This window comes from Halichoerus grypus, chromosome 13 (genome assembly GCF_964656455.1).
Source record: "Halichoerus grypus chromosome 13, mHalGry1.hap1.1, whole genome shotgun sequence".
Lineage (NCBI taxonomy): Eukaryota > Metazoa > Chordata > Mammalia > Carnivora > Phocidae > Halichoerus > Halichoerus grypus.
The window spans coordinates 80,162,318-80,181,188 of NC_135724.1; the positions used below are offsets into that span (position 1 = coordinate 80,162,318).

The following is an 18,871-nucleotide window of genomic DNA, read 5'->3' on the forward strand; positions in this document are numbered from 1 at the left end:
CCTTCGGCTCAGCTCATGATCCCAGGGTCCTGGGATCGAGGCCCACATCAGGTTCCCTGCTCCACGGGAAGCCTGCTTCTCCCTCTCCCACTTCCCATGCTTGTGTTCCCTCTCTTGCTGTCTCTCTCTGTCAAATAAATAAATAAAATCTTAAAAAAAAAAAAAAAGAAATGCACGTGTGCTTTGTAACTTCCTTATTTTCTCCTTAAGACAATTATCTTTGGCATTCTGGGTCAGAAGGCTCTGGCTTGTTCCTCCACTAATTTGCTGGTCAATAGAGGTGCTAAGGAGGGATCCTTCAGAAGCTGAATGGAGATGTGAGTGGTCCATAGACTTGGATCCTCACTAATTCATTCAAACTGTTCATAAACACAGGTGGAGAATCAAGTATTGGGAGAACTAAATGCATGTTCAGAAATGAAACTGTGCTCATCTAGAAATAATGGGTGTTGAACCAAATAACATTTTACTCTTCCCTAAGTGGTTGTCTCTGACCTCAGCCATGGATGAGATCACTTTGATGTTCTGGGTTTTTAATCTTGGCTTTTGGAGTTTGGAAGTTTCCTACTTGAGCGAGTTGAGGGGTTGGCATTTTTTTCCTTTCTGGCCTCCTGACTTCCTGTTTGTGGCCGTATCCCATCCATGTTGTAAAGGTTTTGTGGCTCCGAACAAGAAAGGAGTCCTAGGATCATCTAGTGCTAGTCCAACCCCTCTCATTTTTCAGAGGAGGAAGTCAAGCTAAGAGGGGCGATGTGACCTGCCCAAGGTCACACAGCTAGTCAGCACCTGAACTAGATCAACATCCCTAATCTCATTCCAGCATTGACACTCGGTGGGGGGGCGGGGGGACAGCCGACTCCAATGTGAAGATTTCCCTCACATTTATACCCGTAAGTGAAGCCAGAGGAAGAAAAGAAAGGAAAGAGCTTTGCCTGGGTCCTTTGATCTTTGGTTTCAGTATTTTGACATATAGCCTATTGACCCAATACCATTTTACATGTTAGAAATGTGAAGGCCTTACCTTTGGCTCTATAGATTCATTTGTATATATATTTCCAGAGGGAAGAATACATCTTCATTCAAAAGCATTTTGGGTTCCAGGACAAACAAACTAAAAGCATTTGTGATCACCAAACCAGGCCTACAAGAAATATTGAAAGGGGTCCTCTAAGCAAAGAGAGAGCCTAAAAGTAACCTAGACCAGAAAGGAACAGAGATATACAATAACAGTCACCCTACAGGCAATATGATGGCACTAAATTCCTATCTTTCAGTAGTTACCCTGAATGTAAATGGGCTAAGTGCCCCAATCAAAAGACACAGGGTATCAGATTGGATAAAAAAACAAGACCCATCGATATGCTATCTGCAAGAGACTCATTTTAGACCCAAAGACACCGCCAGATTTAAAGTGAGGGGGTGGAAAACCATTTACCATGCTAATGGACATCAAAAGAAAGCTGGGTGGCAATCCTTATATCAGACAAATTAGATTTTAAACCAAAGACCATAATAAAAGATGAGGAAGGACACTACATCATACTTAAAGGGTCTATCCACAAGAAGATCTAACAATTTTAAATATCTATGCCCCTAACATGGGAGCAACCAATGAGGTAAGCCAATTGATAACATAATCAAAGAAACACATCGACAATAGTAGAGGACTTTAACAACCCCCTCACTGAAATGGACAGATCATCTAAGCAAAAGATCAACAAGGAAACAAGGGCTTTAAATGAGACACTGGACCAGATGGACTTCACAGATATATTCAAAACATTCCAACCCAAAGCAATAGAAAACACATTCTTCTCTAATGCACATGAAACATTCTCCAGAATAAATTACATCCTGGGTCACAAATCCGGTCTCAACCGGTACCAAAAGACTGGGATCATTCCCCACATCTTTTCAGACAACAATGCTTTGAAACTGGAACTCAGTCACAAGAGGAAAGTTGAAAAGAACTCAAATACATGAAGGCTAAAGAGAATCCTACTAAAGAATGACTGGGTCGGGGTGCCTGGGTGGCTCAGTTGTTAAGCGTCTGCCTTCGGCTCAGGTCATGATCCCAGGACCCCTGGGATCGAGCCGGGCATTGGACTCCCTGCTCCGCAGGAAGCCTGCTTCTCCCTCTCCCACCCCCCCGCTTGTGTTCCCTCTCTCGCTGTGTCTCTGTCATATAAATAAATAAATAAAAATCTTAAAAAAAAAAAGAATGCAACCAAAAATTCTCCAAAGAGTTCAATATTCTTTCATGCTTTTATCCCACCCACTTCCCAGACTCTTTGTATTCAGTGTATTCTCTGACAATGTAAAAGTTCCTTTTGTTGTTCCCTGAATTGTACTCATGCATTTCTCTTTGTGACTTTTCTCTCAAATCCACAGTTGCTTAAAACAATGGTGTATTCTAACTTTACTTGAATTACCTTGACAACACCATTTTACAGATCTGCAACAATTTGATGTCTATAAAGGAAGACAATGATTGCTTTCAATAAGAAGTTTTTAAGTATTAAAAAAGTGTCCACAAAAAAAAAAAAATGAATGGGTCAACCAGGAAATTAAAGAAGAATTAAAAAAATTCACGGAAACAAATGAAAACACAACTGTTCAAAATCTCTGGGATACAGCAAAGGCAGTCCTAAGAGGGAAGTAGACAGCGATACAGCCTTTCTCAAGAAACAAGAAAGGTCTCAAATACACAACCTAACCCTATACCTAAAGGAGCTGGAGAAAGAAAAACAAATAAAGCCTAAACCCAGCAGGAGAAGAGAAATAAGGTCAGAGCAGAAACCAATGAAACAGAAACCAAAAGAACAGTAGAACAGATCAACAAAACTAGGAGCTGGTTCTTCGAATTAGTAAAATTGATAAAGCCCTGGCCGACTTATCAAAAAGAGAAAGGACCCAAATAAATAAAATCATCAATGAAAGAGGAGAGATCACAATCAACACCAAAGAAATACAAATAATTTTAAGAACATATGAGCAACTATATGCCAACAAATTAGACAATCTGGAAGAAATGGATGCACTCCTAGAGACGTATAAACTACCAAAACTGAACCAGGAAGAAATAGAAAACATGAACAGACCCATAACCAGCAATGAAATTGAAGCACTAATCAAAAATCTTCCAACAAACAACCCAGGGCCAGATGGCTTCCCAGGGGAATTCTACCAAACATTTAAAGAAGAATTAATACCTATTCTTCTGAAACCGTTCCAAAAAATAGAAATGGAAGGAAAACTTCCAAACTCGTTTTATGAGGCCACCATTACCTTGATCCCCAAAGACCCCATCAAAAAGGAGAATTACAGACCAATGTCCCTGATGAACATGGATGAAAAAATTCTCACCAAAATACTAGCCAGTAGGATCCAACAGTACATTAAAAGGATTATTCACTACGACCAAGTGGGATTTATTCCTGGGCTGCAAGCCTGGTTCAACATCTGCAAATCAATGTGATACACTAATAAAAGAAATAACAGGGGCGCCTGGGTGGCTCAGTCGTTGGGCGTCTGCCTTCGGCTCAGGTCGTGATCCCAGGGTCCTGGGATCGAGCTTCACGTTGGGCTCCCTGCTCCGTGGGAAGCCTGCTTCTCCCTTTCCCACTCTCCCTGCTTGTGTTCCCTCTCTGTCAAATAAATAAAATCCTAAAAAAAGAAAAAAAAACAAAAACCGTATGATCCTCTCAATAGATGCAGAAAAAGCATTTGACAAAGTACAGCATCCTTTCTTGATTAAAACTCTTCACAGTGTAGGGATAGAGGGTACATACCTCAATATCATAAAAGCCACCTATGAAAAACCCACAGCAAATATTCTCAATGGGGAAAAACAGAGCTTTTCCCCTAGGTCAGGAACACGGCAGGGATGTCCACTCTCACCACTGCTACTCAACATAGTACTAGAAGTCCTAGCCACAGCAATCAGACAACAAAAAGAAAGAAAAGGCATCCAAATTGGCAAAGAAGTAAAACTCTCACTCTTCACGGGTGACATGATACTCTATGTGGAAAACCCAAAAGACTCCACCCCAAAATTGCTAGAACTCATAAGGAATTCAGCAAAGTGGCAGGATATAAAATCAATGCACAGAAATCAGTTGCATTTCTATACACCACCACCAAGGCAGAAGAAAGAGAAATTAAGGAGTCGATCCCATTTACAATTGCACCCAAAACCATAAGATACCATAAGATATCTAACCAACGAGGCAAAAAATCTGTACTGAGAAAACTCCAGAATACTCATGAAAGAAATTGAGGAAGACACAAAGAAATGGAAAAACGTTCCATGCTCATGGATAGGAAGAACAAATGTTGTGAAAATCTCTGTGCTACCTAGAGCAATCTACATATTTAATGCTATCTCTGTTAAAATATCATCAACTTTTTTCACAGAAATGGAACAAATAATCCTAAAATTTGTATGGAACCAGAAAAGACCCCAAACAGCCAAAGGAACGTTGAAAATTAAAAGCAAAGCTGGTGGCATCACAATTCCGGACTTCAAGCTCTATTACAAAGCTGTAATCATCAAGACAGTATGGTATTGGCACAAAAACAGACACATAGATCAGTGGAAAAGAAGAAAGAGCCCAGAAATGGACCCTCAACCCTATGGTCAACTAATCTTCAACAAAGCAGGAAAGAATGTCCAATGGAAAAAAGACACTCTCTTCAACAAATGGTTTTGGGAAAATTGGACAGCCACATTGCAGAAGAATGAAACTGGACCATTTCCTTACACCACACACAAAAATAGACTCAAAATGGATGAAAGACCTAAATGTGAGACAGGAATCTATCAAAACCCTTGAGGAGAACACAGGCAGCAACCTCTTCGACCTCAGCTGCAGCAACTTCCTCCTAGAAACATCGCCAAAGGCAAGGGAAGCAAGGGCAAAAATGAACTATTGGGACTTCATCAAGATAAAAAGCTTTTGCACAGCAAAGGAAATAGTCAACAAAACCAAAAGACAACCCACAGAATGGGCTAGTATCCAAAATCTATAAAGAACTTATCAAACTCAACACCCAAAGAACAAATAATCCGATCAAGAAATGGGCAAAAGACATGAACAGACATTTCTGCAAAGAAGACATCCAAATAGCCAACAGACACGAGAGAAAGTGCTCAACATCACTCAGCATCAGGGAAATACAAATCAAAACCACAATGAGATACCACCTCACACCAGTCAGAATGGCTAAAATTAACAAGTCAGGAAAAGACAGATGTTGGCGAGGATGCGGAGAAACGGGAACCTCCTACACTTTTGGTGGGAGTGCAAGCTGGTGCAGCCACTCTGGAAAACAGTATGCAGGTTCCTCAAAAAGTTGAAAATGGACCTACCCTATGACCCGGCATTTGCACTACTGGGTATTTACCCCAAAGATACAAATGTAGTGATCCGAAGGGGCACCTGAACCCCAATGTTTATAGCAGCAATGTCCACAATAGCCAAACTATGGAAACAACCTAGATGTCCATCGACAGATGAATGGATACACACACACACACACACACACACATATATACACACTCAATGGAATATTATGCAGCCATCAAAAATGAAATCTTGCCATTTGCAACGACATGGATAGAATTAGAAGGTATTATGCTAAGTGAAATAAGTCAATCAGAGAAAAGATAATGATCATATGATCTCGCTGATATGTAGAATTTGAGAAACAAGACAGGATCATGGGGGAAGAGAGGGAAAAATGAATCAGGACGAAACCACAGAGGGAGACAAACCATAAGAGACTCTTAATCTCAGGAAGAAAACTGAGCGTTGCTGGAGGGGAAGGTGGGTGGGAGGGATGGGGTAGCTGGGTGATGGACACTGGGGAGGGTATGTGCTACGGTGAGCGCTATGAATTGTATAAGACTGATGAATCACAGACCTGTACCTCTGAAACAAATAATTTATTATATGTTAATAAGCAATTTGGGTTAAGCTTTAACCATGTAACCAGTCCTCACCCATCATGGGAATGCTAATAAGAAGGCACCGCCTGGGTCATAGGACACTTCACATTTGGCTTTGCCCCTTTGATTTGGGTCTCCTTTCCCACATCTGTGAAATAATTTCCATTACCTTGGGTATAGAGTCTTTCACTTGGGCCTGTGAGCAATCTTCCGAACCACAGGAGACTTGCTTTGTGTTGCCTTTTAAAGAAAATGGGTCTTTTAGGCGCATTGCCAGCTGTAGAGACTGCGGAGACCATGGTTCCAGGCGGTGGCTGTTCCTGCATTTCCACCATAGTAGCGTCTCCCTCGGGAGTCCTCTGTGGTCACTGGGCTGCAGAGGGCTCTTACAGGGTTTCCTGACTCCCAGTTTGTTTTTACACTGGACTTCCAAGTTCATGCTGTTTCCTCCACAGCCTAGGGCTGCTGGCTTCCTCTGAGCTATGACTCAGGCTAGCAGCCAGATTCTCTAATCCTCCCTCACAGAAAGGGCTGTGCAGTTCTGGACCAACTCAGGCAGGGGCCCCACCACCAGCTGCCTTCTGTCTCCCCCATGGACCTAGGGGGTGTGCTCTCAGCTCACCAACATGGCAATGGTCTCTATGTTCCTGGTGCTTGAACAGATCCCTTTCATACTTTTGAGCTTAGGTATGTATTTTCAATTGTATTTTAAAAATACTTTGTCCAGTTTTGGAAAGACGATTTTTGCATGTTTCCATAGTCTAAATAATCCCTATAGTCCTTAAAATCTAGGGTTCCCCCACTGCTTGGGTTTTCAGAGTGAGACAGCTAATTATTGAGGTAGGAATGCTTTCTAGGCTACTCTCCACCTCAAGTGGACCAAATGACCGAGGTTCCCTTTTCTCATAAATTTATTTAAATGTTTCCTGATGCCTGGGAAGGAAAGGCTTATTAAAAGAACATCTGTGATCTTTCATCTTTTTTGGTAGAACAAACAAAACTCCTTTTAGCTAATGGGAACTCTGATTCTAGAATGTCCTGGTGTCTTCCAAAGCAGGTGTCAAGATCCCAGGCTCCCGTGGTGCTTACTGATGAGCAAGAGGCGGCAAAATCTCTGACCTGGGGATGCCACCAACCTGCCCAAACTGGGAACCTTCACTGTCGCCTCTCCTTGGCTTCCCCTCATGACTCACTGGTTCAAAGGAGCTCAGTTTTACAGGCTCCTTAACAGCCTTCCAAATTCTGCGTGCAGAATGGGGGGGGGGGGGTCAAGGGAATGTTCCTCAGCCCTGGGGACAGCTGGATCTGCCCTGTCACTCACCCCAGAGTACCACGAGGATGGGACCATTTTCAGTGAGTGCCGATATGTGATAACGATTGAAAAAGCACTGCGCTGAGTAAACCTCTGAAGAGTTCCAGTCTCTTCTCCAAATGACGGAATAAAATCAAGGCTTCCTCCAAGCGCACGTCCCGTTATCTTTACAAAGCTTTATTGAAACCTGTACGTCAAGGTGACAGTAATTCAGTGTTTGGAAAACAGTAACAAAAAAAGGGTATCCCAGACTCAGGTTTACCAAATAAATACTGGAAACCAGGGAGCTCGTTCCCCCATCTCCCAGCAGGAACACAGGGTGTAACAATAGCTGCTGCTGACTCGGGGACAGGAACTTGTGCTAATGGGCATGTCTGCAGCGTCTCCCCGGAAACCATGATGAGTGTAAAGAGGTTTGCTTTGGTCCAAAGGATGTCTTCTCGACACAAATTTAGAAGGCTGCTGTCAAGTTCTAAGTTCCTTCCAGAATAAGCAAGAGCAACTCTACCACCTTCATTGCTAAGTGGAGACGGAGGCCCTGAGCAAGACGGCACAGGCTAGGGTAGGGCGCTTCTCCGAAGTGTTCATGGTAACACTGGCACCTCACTGTGATTAGAGTAAGAAGCTGGACAACCCTCCAGCTAACAGTGGTCAGTCCTCAGGATCATCCGGCTTCATGGAGAAATCCGGCAGCGGTTTTCAGAGTCTGTTCTAAAAACAGATTATTGCTGAATACAGTTCACATGATCTATATTCTAGTTGGGGTGATTTTAAAATTGCCCTAAGACCATAGAGTCAGCCACCTCTGGTTTACAACAAAAGTTCTTAGTGCACAGAAGCCTAAGAAACAATTGTAAATTTCATCTGGAAATCAGACAGGTTCTAATTTCTATAGAAATTATACCTCCCTGGAGCAGAGAACAGGAGACCATCTTATTGCTTTGATTTCAGAGAACCGGTACTTGCTGTTAGCTCCACAGCCAGGCCTCGACAGGGACAAGTGGGTGGCCTCATAGAGACATATGATTAGACATTCTGTGTGGCCTTGGTCCCTGCTTCCCGGATTTTACCAGCAAAGTGGCTAGGGTTCATTTTTGGCTTAAGAAGCATCTCCACGACCAGCTCAGAAGATGTCTGTTAAGAACTGCACCTGTCCTCACGCACCGTGGTATGGGGGCCACAGACCTTCTGTGTCCCCCTCACTCTGTTCTCAGCTCTGGTGAGCCTTGAGGCTCAAAGCCACTGGGTGCCCAGAGGACTGTTACAGACGGGAGGCGCTTCAGGAGCTGCCACGCCTGGAACAAACCTTCAAGCAGGACTATGGCGGGTATGAAATGTCTTATAAAGAGTGTGAAATGAAAAATTTACAGTCCGTTCCCTCTAGTGGAAAACATGCACACGTGGAGCCCGGGGGTGCACACTGTTCCCTGGGGCCCACCGCGGGCTCCCAGCTCTTCATATGGGCTTGTATAACAAGGTGGTGACATACTTTTTCTTGTATCGGTGGGTCGCGCTGAGCACCATCACTCCATCCTGAGGAAGAGGGTGGAAATGATCAAAGGCAGGACTAAGTCAAGGGCTCAAACTTTAGTGTGTGTGTGTGTGTGTGTGTGTGTGTGTGTGTGTGTGAGTGAGTGAGTGAGTGAGTGAGTGAGTCAGTCATCAAGGGGGCTTAATAAAAAGAGTCCTGTTCTGTCTTCGGAACCGGGGCCTGCGGGTATGCATCAGGTCCCAGAAACTGCCCTTTAGGTAAGTACTCCAGGTAATTCTGTGGCTAGGGGGCCCCAGAGCACACTTTGAGAAACACAGCTTTATCAGCAACAAACATGTCATTACCTTGATAGAGAGCGCGTAAAGGTGGTTCAACATGACGTGGTTGGGCTCAGGGAGCAAAGCTGGATCACACTGTGGGGGGAACAAAAGCAGATGGTGAGCCTTTAGGATTTGGAAATGAAGAAGGTTCTCCCTTTATTTCGCAGCAGTGGGTGTCAACAGGAAAGAGGCTGGCTCTCATGCCCCTTTCTGCTTAAGCTGGGCAGTGAAAGGCTCGTCTAAGACGACAGGTGAGGTGACGGGGGTCATGCCTCATGCTCCAACTAAGGGGAGCTCCCTGCGTGCCTGCTGGATGCACTGGTATGTGTCTTGGTCAGGCTTTACCTTGGCCTCTAAAGTGTGAACCATGGCTCTATCCTCTTACAGAAAGGGAAGGAGGAAGAAAGAGCTGTCGACCGAGTGCACTTTTAGAGAAAGCAGCAAGATAAATCTGTACTAAACATTCCTGAGCAGTGGACTGCAGGCTCATGTCTATACTCAGGGAGCATGATGAAATGGATTGGGGGAGGGGGGGCATGGCACCTGGTGCCTGGAGAACAGCGAGTCCCCAGGGAACGAGCCATGACTGCTATGGGGCATGCCCGCACATGCCTGCATTCAGCTCTTCAGTTCAGCACACGTGTAGCTGCTTGTATGTGGAGTCCAGAGCAGTGGCATGGTTACTTTATCACCTCATAAACATGTGAATTTTAGGGGGTAGCTTGGACAAAGCACAGGACACCCAGATTGCTCAGAATTAGGGCCATGCTGTGCATATCTACTTAAAACAGAACGGAAAATTAATAAGGTAATAATGGGGTGCTCTTCAGGATCCAGGAGAATATACACTTCTTTTTATAAGTAATATCAATTTCCCAGAGAAAACGTGTGTTACCCAGATTCCCCAAATTTGGATCCAGGAGCACTGATGTTTCTGAAAGCAATTCGGTGATTTGGATTAGATTCTAAAACGTGGGGGCCAGAGGAGGAATTCCATTCGGTAGCTTACTGAGAAGGGGTGGCTATATATTTCATCATGATTTATAAGGAATGAGGCTGAGGCAGGAGTGAAACACAAGGAAGACAAGTTCAGAAAGGCTCTGTGTGATGGGAGAGCAGCACCCACACTCGGGGAACATCTTGCTCGTAGCCCATTCCCACAGCGGAGGGGGACCTCGGCAGGTGGCAGTTAACACTGATGGGCAACCCAAAACCTTTTTACCAACTGCTTTCTAAGAGATGGTCAGAAAGGGGAGCCTTGGAACATGACCATGGAGGATGGTCCTGGCAGATGCCTATGTACTCACAGAAATCCCCGTGTCCTTGTTCAGGATGACCTGGAGCAGATGTGGAGGGAGAATGGGTGGGGCTTTAAACCGTTCTTCTGGTTTTGAGACATAGGGCTCCTGATGGTAGGGTCCTGGTGGGGAGCTGGACAGCTCTGTTGGGAGATGGTGACAGGACATTTCATTGAAAATTATGAGTTTGAGGAGCAGTCTTGTTGAATTTGTGGCATCATCTAGTTTTCCCTGTCCCCTCAATAAAGATTTATATTCCCTTGAAGAACATACAGGCCCCAAGGGTGAAGAGTAGAGGCAATGAGAAAACCCTCTGGAATTTGGGTGACTGGCAGCGAGCTCAGATGCCCCGGCAGCAGACAACGGTGGTGGTGAAGCTGGTGATTCCGGGTCAGACTAACAAGGAAGCTGCTCACAGTAACCTAACCTGACCTGCCCCTGCAGAACAACGCTTCTCGCCTTGGGCTGGGCTGGCAAATACCGCAAAGAAGCTCAGGGCTTCAAGTGAGGCTTAAGCAGCCAAGCTTAAGGTCTGAGCACCACCAGCCAGAATAAAACAGAAGATAAAGCAGCCTGTGTACACAGACACAGCGGCAAAAACAGGTTCTGGGAGGCGCCAGCACATTTCAAAACTAAAACCAAAAATAAAAAATTGAAACCCTGATCTCTACAGGTTCTCCGACTCTACCACTCTGAGCTTCCTTTCAAACTCTTGCTTGAGTGTCTTGATTACACAGATATATCAAGAAGCTTCTAGAAGGGCAGTGTTTCATCAGGTTAGAGGCGGCTCACTTAGCAATGCTGGGCCAGCTGGAAGGGACTGAGCGGTTATTCAAAGGACACCTGGGCTAGGTTCTGGTTGCCTGCTCCTTGGAGGCATCCAGAACAAATCTGATGCGCTCTCACTCTGCCAGTTCCCTTGATGTCATCTTCTAGGGTACCGGCTCCCTTCACACGACCCAACCATACGACAGCAGGAAACTGAGAAAAGCATTAAGTGCAGAAAACTGAGCCACTGGGAGTAAAGATGTATTTTAAGAAAGTGAGTATCTAAATATGAAGTCTGTGCAGAGCCTGATGTTGGTTTACCGGCAGTGAGGGGTCAGTTTTCTTTCCCCAGGTGGTCTATGTTGCAGAAACTTGACTAAAAGCTTTGGTATGTGGCCTAAAATTACATTTATCAGTAAGTAGGGGTTACTGGGGCATTTTCTCCATCCCCCAATTCCCACCTACTAAGAAAGAAATAAATGACTTCTCGAAAAGATTAGTTAGCTAGCCATCCAGAGGGAGCACTATTTTTGGATTTCCAATTCCTGCTCAACAAGCTGGCTTTTTAGCCACAGCAAGCCCACCATGGTCAATTTACCACTGTGGTTTCTGAACTGATAAGAGATCCTGGTGGCAGAAGCTCCAGGCCCAGCCAGGTAACAATGAAGAATCATCCTGTAAACTGAACTGAACCCATCTTGTTAGATTATCAGGTACAGTCCTGGGCAATCTTTTCACTGCCTCCCACAGGGGTCCAGGAATTATTTAAACCCCTGCAAGAAGGGGCAGTGAAGTTGGCATGGACACTTAGATTACAACACATCACTGCCCCTGAATTCTATGTATTACGTTTCTTCCTGTGGGTTTGGATGGAAAGCAATTAACCGAAAGCTTGACGACTGGCTGACTCTTGGGAGATGGAAAAGTTTTACTAGGTTGGTACTGAGTAGGCTGCACAGTTAGCCTGTTTCCTGTGATGAGCCTCCGGTCTCCCCGCCAAGGGATTCTGAGAAAGTGCTAATACACCCCATGAGGTCACAGAGGTGTCCATATACCACCTGCTAGGCTGAAACTCTTTAGGCAGGCACCCCAAGCGAGTCGGGAGTGGGTAGGGAGCTGGCAGGCTTCCCCTGAGCTGGCTCATCACCGACCCAACGCAACTCTCCAGGGCCTCTTGGGCCCTGCCCCTGGCACGAGATCAAGCTCTGGTTCTGTTTCCGTGCTCTGCTCTCTGTGGCTAAGCAGACCTACTGAATACTGGAGAGGACCAGAAAAAATGACTTACAGCTCCCTTGGGGCTGGATTTCAACAACCTGACCTGACAGAGTTAGGAATTATTTTTGTGGCTCTTTAGGGAGCTACAAACATCCACCCGACTGGGCAGCAGCTTGAGCTCAAGAGTGAGAGGCAAGAGAAATAGAGTATTTCTAGACTGCATAGCCCCCACCTGCACACACGTGGTATAAAATAACTGTGTTCATACCAGACACATCGGAGCACTTTTGGGAATCCACCATTAAAGCATCAAATACTTCAAAGTCAGTTTTCTTCACTTGAATGATGTTGTTAACTGTGCCAAGCTGGCTGGTTACTATTGGCTGGGAAGAGACAGACAGGCAGAAATCATAACGTGGAAGGTCTCTGGAGTTATTCTCTAGAGGATTTAGACTTCCTGGCTGGAAGGTCTCATCTCCGCGCTAGCCAATCTGCTCATTTCCGTCAAGTTTGCCCGTAAGTCTGACAATCAGCACTGCTATCTAGCTCAGCCACACACAGGGATTTTACCGGCAGGACAAAGGGACCTGGCACAATCGATAAGGGAAAGTGGTTTGTTTGGATTGTGCAGGCAGTCAGAGGACCAATGGCAGGAGGAAGAGTACCTCAGAAGGGTCATGCGTCCACTGCCCATCCACAAAGAACTTGTACTGATGCTCTCCTTCAGGCAGGTCCAGGATGGCTACAAAGTTATTGTGGCTGCAAGGGAAAAGGAAGCAGAGGATTTCAGCTGGGTGAGCTGCCCTCCTAAGCTTACTGACAAAATCAGCCATCGAGGGGCGCCTGGGTGGCTCAGTCGTTAGGTATCTGCCTTCGGCTCAGGTCACGATCCCAGAGTCCTGGGATCGAGTCCCACATCAGGCTCTCTGCTCAGCAGGAGGCCTGCTTCTCCCTCTCCCACTCCCCCTGCAGGTGTTCCTGCTCTCACTATCTCTGTCAAATAAATAAAATCTTTAAAAAAAAAAAAAATCAGCCATCAAACAAAACCCGACCCTTCCATGTGAAACAAGAGTTCAGCTACAGAGGAATAAACATTTTTAGCCACTTTAGACAATTCAGTAGAATGATCCCAATCTAGAAAAGCTGTAAGGAAGCAGCAATGCAAGATGTTTCCTGGAGGACTCAGCTCAATTGCAGGAATAATCCGCCTTCCTACCAGCAAAAGATCAACAATCAGGCACATGTTCTTTTCAGCTTGCATGCAAAATACCACTCATGCCAAGGAGAGCAGCTCCAGGTAAACTGCGTGCTGCAGAGTTTTAATCTTTGTCAGTCTGCCTTGGGCAGGAGATGGGACCGATTCCACAGGATCCACAAATAGGTCTCTAAAGAAACTTGCTTCCCTACTAAGACAAGGATCCAGGAAAGCTCTCTGTTTTGTTCCCCAGACTTAAAAGGACTTGTAACTGTGTTGAGTGTCTCCCTCCTACACCAACATCAGCCCTGGGAAAGCACGTGGTCTGGGACAGCAATCAGGCCTGACGCAGCAGGGCACAATCTCTCCGTTTCATCAAGAACACTCACTAGTGAAGATGTTTTTCTTTTCTTTTCTTTTTTTTTTTTTTAAGATTTTATTCATTTATTTGACAGAGACAGACACAGCGAGAGAGGGAACACAAGCAGGGGGACTGGGAGAGGGAGAAGCAGGTTTCCCGCTGAGCAGGGAGCCTGATGCGGGGCTTGATCCCAGGACTCTGGGACTATGACCTGAGCCGAAGGCAGACGCTTAACGACTGAGCCACTCAGGTGCCCTGAAGATGCTTTTCCAATGACAGTTTGAGACAGAAGTCCATGCTAGGGTTCCTGATCATGTGTTTTACTATGGTCTTGCTAATGATACCTACAGAACAGGTACCTTCCAAACAAAAGTAATACACACAGAGGCAAAGTTAGAAGGAACCTCAGAGATTATCTGTCCAATATTCCCTTCTTACAGATAGAAACACTGGGACTCAGGTGTCACCAAGACGTTAGCTCAGCCAATGTGGACTCAAATCCTGGTCTTGAAGATTCCCAGCTCAGTGCTCTCTCTCCACTAGGAATAGATTTCTCTCTGCAGAAGTCCCGCCTAAGCAAACACATAGCTGTGTATCTGAAGTCAAAGATGTTCATGAAATCTCATTACTGAGAAATGTTTTCTTCTAAGTGTGCTCTAAACCTAGAGACTAACTGGGTGTGAGATGTGAACCTGTGAATTATTAAGCAAAATTATTTTCCATTCAGCATCCATTTTATAAAAACATCCTTTTCTATTCCCCATTTAGAAACCACAGTATCCCTGGATTAAGACAAATATGTGAATACTGCCCAGGCAGTTACCTTCTTGTGAGGGGAAGTTTACTCCAGTTGTTGAAGGACCCAGATAAGTAAACTTCCTTTCCACCCCCCGTCCATCGAAATACTGTTGGCCGAGCCTGGGCAGGGGCTTTATCATTCACTTCCAGATCATGCCGCCAAGCCAGGAATTCTTCCTTCTCTGGAGCCTAGAAATGGAACAGTTTATTCAGGGACAGGAAGCCATTAGTGAGCTCCCTACAATGGACAGTTATCCTAATGTAGACAATTCATTCTAAAGAGACAGCGATTACTACTTAGGTTCATATTCAGGCTCATTAACTTAATAGCAGTGCCTTGGTTTCTCCACTTGCAAAACAGAGATAACAAAAGCAACTATTTCTTAAGGTTGTTGTGAAAGAATGAGTGAGAGGGTCCATGTAAATTGCTCTGCATAGTGTCTGACACATAGTGAGTACTTAATAATTATTAGCTGTTAATACTGTTGTGATTAAAGAGATCTACACCAAAATTTTAGTAGAAGCTACAGAACTCAGTTGGAAGAGGATGCAATGAATTCAAGACCAGATAGATAAATGTCATTTTCTTCCCTTAATTAACAAGATTTGAAGTACACGAAAATTTATTAGGAACAATTCCAGAGCTGTCAACTTGAAAACTCACAAATCCAGATTCCAAAGGAAAAAAATATTCAAAGTGGTGTTCAGGCATTGGGAATAAAAAGATAAGACACAGACTGACCCTCCATATGGCAAACAATGGCTTCTTAGCGCAGGAAGTGATGTATAACTGAGGTATTCCAAACTAAGAGAGAAATAAACACATCCAACTCTGGGGGAAATATATGTGCTTTTGGATCTTTTACATATTTACTAGTCAGAAGCCAAAGATATAAAAGAGCCGAAGATATTAAAGCCAAAGATATTAAAAGAGCAGGAGTTCCAGGCTGGGAGAGACCCTTAAAGGTGTCGATGAGTGAGCTTCTAAGACCTTCATTTCAAATATTGACCAGAGTTGGTTTTTTTTTTTTTTTAAGATTTTATTTATTTATTTGAGAGAAAGAGAGAGCGCACAAGCAGGCAGGAAGGACAGAGGGAGAGAGAAGCAGACTACCCATTGAGCAGGGGGGCCAACATGGGATTCAATCCCAGGACCCTGGGATCATGACCTCAGCCAAAGGCAGACACTTAGCCGACTGAGTCACCCAGGCGCCCTGACCAGAGCTTATCTTAAATGACGCCTGCTTTAAGACTGAACAAGATCTACAGATTAAAGAATAACAGACTGGAATCACTTGCCACTGAGAAGGTGATAACTAACCACAGCCAAAATGGTGAACTAGTGTAGCTAAAATAACCCATGACTTTTTTGGGAATATAGGGCATTCAATCCAGTGTCTCTGCTACATCATTTCAGTAACTTCTGAGGAAGCGATAATGGATACTATTTAAAATCATTGTCCACAGATTCTCTGCATGCTAAACGTTTCTTGTAGGAATTTTGGAACAGCAACAGAACAGATACTTCTAGAATAAAGTAGTTTGGTTCTTATGGTATCTTAAATAGCCGTCCCTGGGCCACAATTATTTCTGGGGGGAAAGGATATCAAGTCACTGGAAAAACAGGATTCCAAAGTTCACTCTGCATACAGGTCCTCAGGAATGCAACAAATTCAGAAAGCAAGTGCAAATCACAGGACATAAGGCCCAGTCAAAGACTCTTTAGACTCAAAGCCAAGATCCAAGTGAGGATTTAAGATCATAATGTGATCACCAAGCCCAACATCTGAGAAAAAATATGAGTAAAGGCGGAATGAGTTGCCAGGCAATTAGCCTAATGGGCAATGATGATTAATATGCAACTGGATACTAACAGAGAATATGCTAGGCTGGGGAGACACCTTGATTTTTCCTAAACCTACTCTGTTGCATTGTCCTTAAGGGATCAGTTCTTCCTTTCTTAGGATCTACCACACACTTATCAGCTGCCAGAACCACTAAGTGCCCGTGGTTCTGGACACCAGGCGTGGGCCTTGCAGCTGGAAACACGAGACCCCATCAGGTAGTTAGCAGGCATGTGGCTGAAGCAGGAGTCAAGATTCACCTTCAAAGTTTTGATGAATTACAGCAGACCACGGTAAGATGTCCAAATTTGGCTTGCAAAAATGTCTGCTTTGGTCTCTCTAAAATCTTAAGTCATATTTACACAATAGGAGAGAGAAGGTGAGTAGCACCTGGCTGCCCCCCTTTCAGACTGACACTTCACTCACCCACTGACCTCCGAAAGTGGATTTACTTTTCTGTCTGCTCTAAAGTAGCTTGGTGAACCGAAAGTTTCAGTTAGAACGAAACACCTCTGGCAACTACAGTCAGCTGTGTAACTCTACTGTCGGCTTACACATGTCCTCTGGGTTATCTCCAAAATCGACAATAAACTACAAAGCCAGCTATTACAGAAAGTGTCAGTCTTCGTAAAGGTGAGGAAAAATTTCTCAAAGCAGTGAAACTAATTATACCTAAGAGGAGAGCAGAGACTGGGGCTCATCTGCTGCTAGCTCAACGATCTTAATTAATTAAGAATTTGAAACGCTGTCCCAGAGCCGCTTTCGCCTTAATGATGTTAAACGAAGTGCGTTCCTCCTCCCTCGGGGTGACTTCCTCATCGGTAATTAGACACAGGTTCCTGGACTGCTAAGAGGGCTCTTACCGGGCCATCTGGCTTTTTAAGTGCACGGAGTTAAGTGCACTTAAGTTTTCCCACTTAGGATGAGTTTTAGGGGGGGATGTGGCGGGGCATCTAGGAGAGGGCTCCTCCCCTCAACATTAGTCAAGGGGAGCCGGATTCCCTCACCCCCTCACCTTGATTTCCTCGGAGTGGAAGAGGTCGGCGTCCTCGGGACTGTCCATCAGGATCTTGGGCCTGTCCCCGTCCTTGGCGCCCCCCGAGCTGTCCCTTCGCGGCGTCTTGTGGCCGCCCTGCCGCTCCAGCGCGGCCCGCTCGCTGCTCGTGTTGCCCATGGCGGGGGTCTGCGGGGACACCGGGAAGCCGGACGGGGCCTCACTCCAGGGAAGGGGCAGGGGACTCCGGCAACCAGCGGGTCACACGGACCTCGGGGAAGGAGTCGGAGCCCCGAGTACCACACCCCTCGGGCGAGGCTTCCGGGCCGGGAACCGGTTTGAGGCGGGTGAGAAAGACCGGCGAGGTTACTCAACAGCGCTTTAAACCTAAGAAGCCCAAAACAACCCGACACTTTCCCAACAACTCCCCCACCTCTTAGCAACTTCCGCTTCCGGCGCGTCTGTGAGTCAGTCGGGATCCGGGGTGGGGGCGGCGGCGGCCGGCGAAGCGCTTTAGGCAGTTCCGCTTCCGGTCCGGATTGGCGGGGACGCAGCACCCTGAGGAGGCCTTCCTCGGAGCGCGCAGTCGCAGTCGGCTGCTACGACGGGACCCAGGATGAGGCTGCTGAAGGCCGGCAGGGGGCGTGCCAGCGCGCGCGCTGTCTGGGTCCCTCTCCCCGCGCTGGAACGAGTGATGCCGTTAACTATTTTAGATATCTTTGCCCACTTCCAGTTGATTCTGTACTCGACAGCCAAAGAGCTCGTTTAAAGTGCTCATCTAATTAAGAGACTCATCCTATTAAAGCCTGTTAATGTTCTAGCTCCCACGCTTTTGAGCGCCTTAGAAGCACCGCCTGCGTAAAATGCAGATTCCCAGGCCCTAATCCCCGGAAATTATGATTCCGAAGCTCTGGAGTGGGGTCCGCATTTTAATAAGCACTCCAGGTGATTCTGATGCAAGTAATTTTGCAGGTGTTTGATTAAATGTCAGACCATAAGAGTTCTGGAAATTTCTCACTAGTAGGCTTGGGGGTTATAAAACGCGGGAGTTATTAGTGTATTTTTAAAAAATTGAGTGCACAGCCTTTTGATAGATAATTTTGTAAGCTATTTTATAATCACTTTGGACACAACATTCTGCATAAAATTTACTTATTAGTGTTTGTCACTGTGGCCAGTGCTTTAGCAAGAACTGTGTACACACTGTGGTCCTAAAATATTCTAATCTAGTCAGTCACTGTCGTGGTTTTTTTTTTTTTTTTTTGGTGGTGGTGGGGCTCTTTTGTTCTTGTTTTTGTGTTTTGTTTCGCATGTGAGTATCTCA

The 18,871-nt window shown here is 45.3% G+C and overlaps 1 protein-coding gene across 2 annotated transcripts; it reads right to left on the reverse strand.

Annotated features, from left to right (window-relative positions):
• Nucleotides 1-7,418: 7,418 nt before the first annotated feature.
• Nucleotides 7,419-17,998, reverse strand: PRKAB1 (protein kinase AMP-activated non-catalytic subunit beta 1). 2 transcript variants are annotated; one of them, XM_036073080.2, is made up of 7 exons: nucleotides 17,569-17,998; nucleotides 14,735-14,898; nucleotides 13,021-13,114; nucleotides 12,624-12,738; nucleotides 10,382-10,515; nucleotides 9,099-9,167; nucleotides 7,419-7,973 (listed from the first exon to the last, which is right to left on the reverse strand). In XM_036073080.2, exons 1-7 carry the CDS (start codon nucleotides 17,725-17,727, stop codon nucleotides 7,962-7,964), a joined length of 747 nt encoding a protein of 248 aa, XP_035928973.1. In that variant the 5' UTR covers nucleotides 17,728-17,998; the 3' UTR covers nucleotides 7,419-7,961. The 2 variants fall into 2 exon arrangements, with proteins under 2 accessions (XP_035928973.1, XP_035928972.1); XM_036073079.2 differs by having other exon boundaries at nucleotides 7,419-8,795.
• Between the last annotated feature and the right edge of the window lie 873 nt (nucleotides 17,999-18,871).